Below are 4466 nucleotides of genomic sequence, written 5' to 3'. Positions count from 1 at the left end.
GTTGAAGGAGGATGGAGCCACACTCTTCTCGGTGGTTCCCAGTGACAGGACGAGGGGCAATGGGCACAAGCTGGAACACAGGAAGTTCCATTCCAACACACGGAAAAACTTCTTTACAGTTGGGGTGACAGAGCAGTGGCACAGGCTGCCCAGGGAGGGGGTGGAGTCCCCTTCTCCGGAGATTTTCAAGACCCGCCTGGATGCAGTCCTGAGTGATGTGCTCTGGGCAATCCTGCTTTAGCAGGGGAGTGGGACTAGATGATCTCTAGAGGTCCCTTCTAACTCTGAAGATTCTGTGAATATACGCTTTAGTTTTAGTCAGTGTACAAACAAAGCACTAGTTAATGTTTTTTAAAATGCAGCTTGGAAAGATTCACATGTTTTTCCAGTATTACTTTTTACATTTCTCTTATTCCTGTCTTCTACAAAAAAGAAATAAAAACAAAAAAACCCCAACACACAAATGAAAACAAAAATCTTGCAGTCTGACTGTGTGCCATCATCCCAGCAGAAAATCTCCACTACTGACCCAAATTCTGTTCATCCCATCTGTGATCCGCAGTGCTATTACCAGCTGTATTGTGGTTATTCATTATAGGCCAATGTGGTTGTAGCAAATGGGAACCTGGTGTGTTGCAAAGAAATGTAGTACGGTGCACCTCTGCCATGTCTGGTGCCTATACAGGCCCTTCTAAATTAAGTTGTTGTTTTATGTTCCTCTCCAGAGAGAGATTGTGACTGACTTTAGGGACTTGCCAAGACCAGGTCTGTGCTTTGTAGGGCCAGCAACAGGGCTGTTCTGTGTCTATATGCTAGGGATGCTGGCTAAAGCACCCTGCTGGGAAAAAGAAATAAAAATCTATCCCCTTCCTAGTGTTTGGCAGAGCCTGTGGCCAGCGGTGGTACATTAGTTACTTTCCCGTTGGAGTAGGGAATTGATGTAGCAGCAGTAAAGCTGCTGTTTTTTTCAAACCCGGGAGCTGCTCTTGAGTTAAAAGGACTTGAAGGGTTGCTGTTCAGGCTGCTAATTCTAAGATTATGTCTGCTAACTGGGTATTAGATTTGAGGGTGTACACATGCCCTAATGTGTGCGTGTGTGCCAACATAGCTTAGAGCTTTGTACTGTAATCCGTGGTGATGCTGAGTCATAAAACGATCTTTTGCTGAGGATTACACACCACTGCAAAATCTCTTTCTTTAAATCGGAGAAGGAAGGATCCTCCACAGAATACTCCCTGGATTGCGTGTGTTTTATGATAACTTACCACTTCAAACCTAGGAACTTCTTTTGTTGTCATTGAAGTCTTAATAATGTTTATAGTACAGTGTTTGTAACGTATTTAATAATTCCAGGAAAGTCAAGCCTTAAACAAACAAAAAACTTAAAAACAGCTTGTGAGGTCTCATTTCTCCAAGAGAAGTTTAAATAACCTTTCTGTCCAATAATTTAGTTTGTTAAAGTATTTCAATTTGCAAGGTAACTATTAGGAGGTTTGTGTAACAGCATTATTGGGGGTTGGACTAGATGATCTCCAGAGGTCCCTTCCAACCCTAACCATTCTATGATTCTATGATTATTAGGCACTACAGCTTTAATTTCTGTGGGGCACCTGTGCAGTGGGCCCTTTGTTAGGCAAGAGGGATGGTTGCATTTGCCCGCAATTACTTTTGAGAGGGGGTGTTCGTTAATTACCCTCCTCGCTGATAGCTTGGGTGGGGATCCCTAGGATAATAGAGGCATAGAGACCAAGGTGACCTCTCGCTCAAGAAGTGACGGCACGAGCTCCATGTTTTGAGTGATTTATTACTTCCGCTATCATTTACAGAGCTGACAATCCCGGAGATGGTGAAGATCTGTGTTCAAGAGGCTGGAAGACCCTTTTCTGCTTGTATTTTAAATCATTGTCCGTGATAAAATGATTGAATAGAAAGTAGGATGATGCACACAATGAGACTAAACCGCAGACTGGCCTTTGAATTGTCATCTCTGTGTTCTTTTCTTTGACAACAGTCTGATTGCCATTTCTGCAATAAGCCTAGCTTCAGTAAGCCTGCCTCTCTGTGTTGTTCAGTGAGGATTAAAGAGTAAGCTCTGAAAAGCAGAAGTTTATGTTCATGTTCCAGAATAGTTCTGAAACTAAGAACAAGCCCTGTCCTGAAGATATTGGTGTGGTAAAGGATGAAGAGAGGAATGGCACATGACAGTCACCGAGGAACTTCAAAGATGAAAATGAGTATTTCGGCTGACACAAACACAATTTACTTAAATGCTGCCCAAAATTTGGGGGGGGGGTTGTTTCAAACAAAACATAGGTGGCTACAGTTTTTACAGGACTTCTTTAACTTGGTTCATTAAGGAAGTGACTTGTGCTAGTAATTGTGTACGTGCACGTGCATGTGGTTTCCTCCCATACAGCGTGAGTCCAGCAAACCGTTTTTCCTAAGTATGACTTGGTGGTAGATTCTCACGGGTACTAGGTTTAGGAAAATAAGTAGCCTTCCCAGGGAGAGAGATGCTGATACATGATCTGAATGGAATTATTACTCGGTATTGGAAAACCCATTAATAGGAAATTATTAATGCCTCAATCTCAGTTGGAATTCACATCGTGCTCCGTACCAAGTTATCTTTGCTATAAAGCACAAAGTCATAGGAAGTTGAGATTCATTAGCCCCAGTGCTTCAGGACCTGCTTTTCTCTTCAGAGGAAAGGGTGTGGGTTGGTTGGTGTCTGTGAGGTACAGAGCAAGAGACCAAGACCACTCTGGTGTATTTGGGTTCCTGGTGATACACGTAATGGCACTAAACGAGCTACATGAGAACTGGTTCAGCTGCTAGACTGAAAAGTTGGAGAGGAAGAGGTGTTTGGTTTTGGTAGGGTGTTTTGAAAATTGGTCCCATTTCTCAAAGAAAGGCAAGGTTGTTCAATTCATTCAACATGGGAAGATCCGTTAATCTTGTCAGGGAAGTGTTTTATTTTCAGGTGCTTGTCCTGAAGAAAGGGTCTGGATTCACAAAAATAGTAGAGGAAGAGGAAGCAGTAATGGCTTTTTAATCCAACAGTTTAATGGCTGCAGCATCTGCTTGGGTGTGGGAAGTCTGTGTTTCATTTCCGTTTTTGCTTGATGTACACCCTCCTCGCTCATCTCGGGAGGAGTCCTGAGCATTATATCGCAGCCCGTACTCTTTCCTGGCTGCATTTCTGATAGATGCTTTTCAATAACAGTTAATGGGAACTGGCCACCAAATGCCCCAGCTGCCAGGGTGAAAAACTACACTCCATCTTTCTCTGTGTCCCTGGGAATAATTGAGATACATCTCAAAGCTCTGTGGCCTATGGCGTGGAAACTGCTGGTGTTACTCTTTGTTTCAATCAAGCGAAGAATAGATCAGTTAGCTTTCAGCTTGGCTCCTCTGCCTTGCAGGAACATTGGAAGTTAAATTTTTAGCGCTAGTATTTCATGAATGACTTGAAATCCCATCCTAGTCCTTTGAAATGTCCTTACCTCCTGGGCAGAAAACATGTGGAAACATTTTCTGGTTGGTATAAGCATAGATGCGTTTATCTTCCAAACACTTACAACTCATATTTTTTATTTTGTTTGTTTTAATCAAGCAAAACTGTTACTGTAGAAAGTCTGTGCAGTTGAATCACTTACGCTTGTTTGTGGGATGTATGGTGCTCTGTGGGCACATCAGGTGAAAAGATTTTCCCCGTAAGGCATGGAGAGAAGCTAGAATTAAGTCTTTTCCTATGTTTTATTCTTAGTTTTCTTTTCTTCAGATTCTTCAGTTTGAAGAAATTTTGGCCAACCCTTCATACCGAGAGCACTTCCGAATCTACATGGAAAGGATGGACAAGATGGCTTTGATTGGTTTTTGGGAGTCTGTGGAGTATCTGAAGAACGCTAACAAGGTGGCAGAAATTGCAAGTCCATGTGGCTTGTACATTAACGGGAATCTCTAATTGTTGTGATCTTGATCTTAGGAAATATCTTTGTATTTATGTTTTTAAAATAGTAATAGGATGGGTGCTAAGCAATGTAGGGTTTTTTAACTTTGTGTCAATGATCGAGGATAATATGGCAATTCAAAATTGTAGACCATTTTGTTGATGGTTTACTATTGTTTTATGTAGCCAACATCACCTGTGGAAAAAAAAAAAAAAAAAAGATGCTTGGTATGCAAAAGTAGTAGAATTATTTCCCCCTTTCACCAGAGAAAAAACTTGCCTTAATATATTGGCTTTAGTTGTATCAGCTCTTGAGAAACTTAGAAGTACCTTGCTGTTTGATTGTACATAAATGGCTCATCTTGCCAATTACAGATAGTCCGTTCAATCCAAACGGTGAAAATTTGTGTATATATGTTTTTAAAATCCTTTTGAAAGAGAGATTTTGCTTTAAAAGACCCTTTCTTCCCCCTATTATGTTGCTGTATAAGCAGCTAAGTTTCTCCAGGAATGC

At 41.4% G+C, this 4466-nt stretch overlaps 1 protein-coding gene across 2 annotated transcripts in view; it reads left to right on the top strand.

The window, feature by feature from the left end:
* SNX25 (sorting nexin 25) overlaps positions 1 to 4466 on the top strand; it is a 76780-nt gene that overhangs the window by 43889 nt on the left and 28425 nt on the right. For both annotated transcript variants that reach the window (XM_009891771.1, XM_009891770.1), the window contains exon 7: positions 3785 to 3916. In XM_009891771.1, the coding sequence (XP_009890073.1) occupies positions 3785 to 3916 (132 nt within the window). The remainder of the gene's footprint in view (positions 1 to 3784; positions 3917 to 4466) is intronic.

Source organism: Charadrius vociferus, unplaced genomic scaffold (genome assembly GCF_000708025.1).
Source record: "Charadrius vociferus isolate BGI_N301 unplaced genomic scaffold, ASM70802v2 scaffold478, whole genome shotgun sequence".
In the NCBI taxonomy this organism is placed as follows: Eukaryota; Metazoa; Chordata; class Aves; order Charadriiformes; family Charadriidae; genus Charadrius; species Charadrius vociferus.
This window is presented reverse-complemented; position numbering and strand designations above follow the sequence as displayed.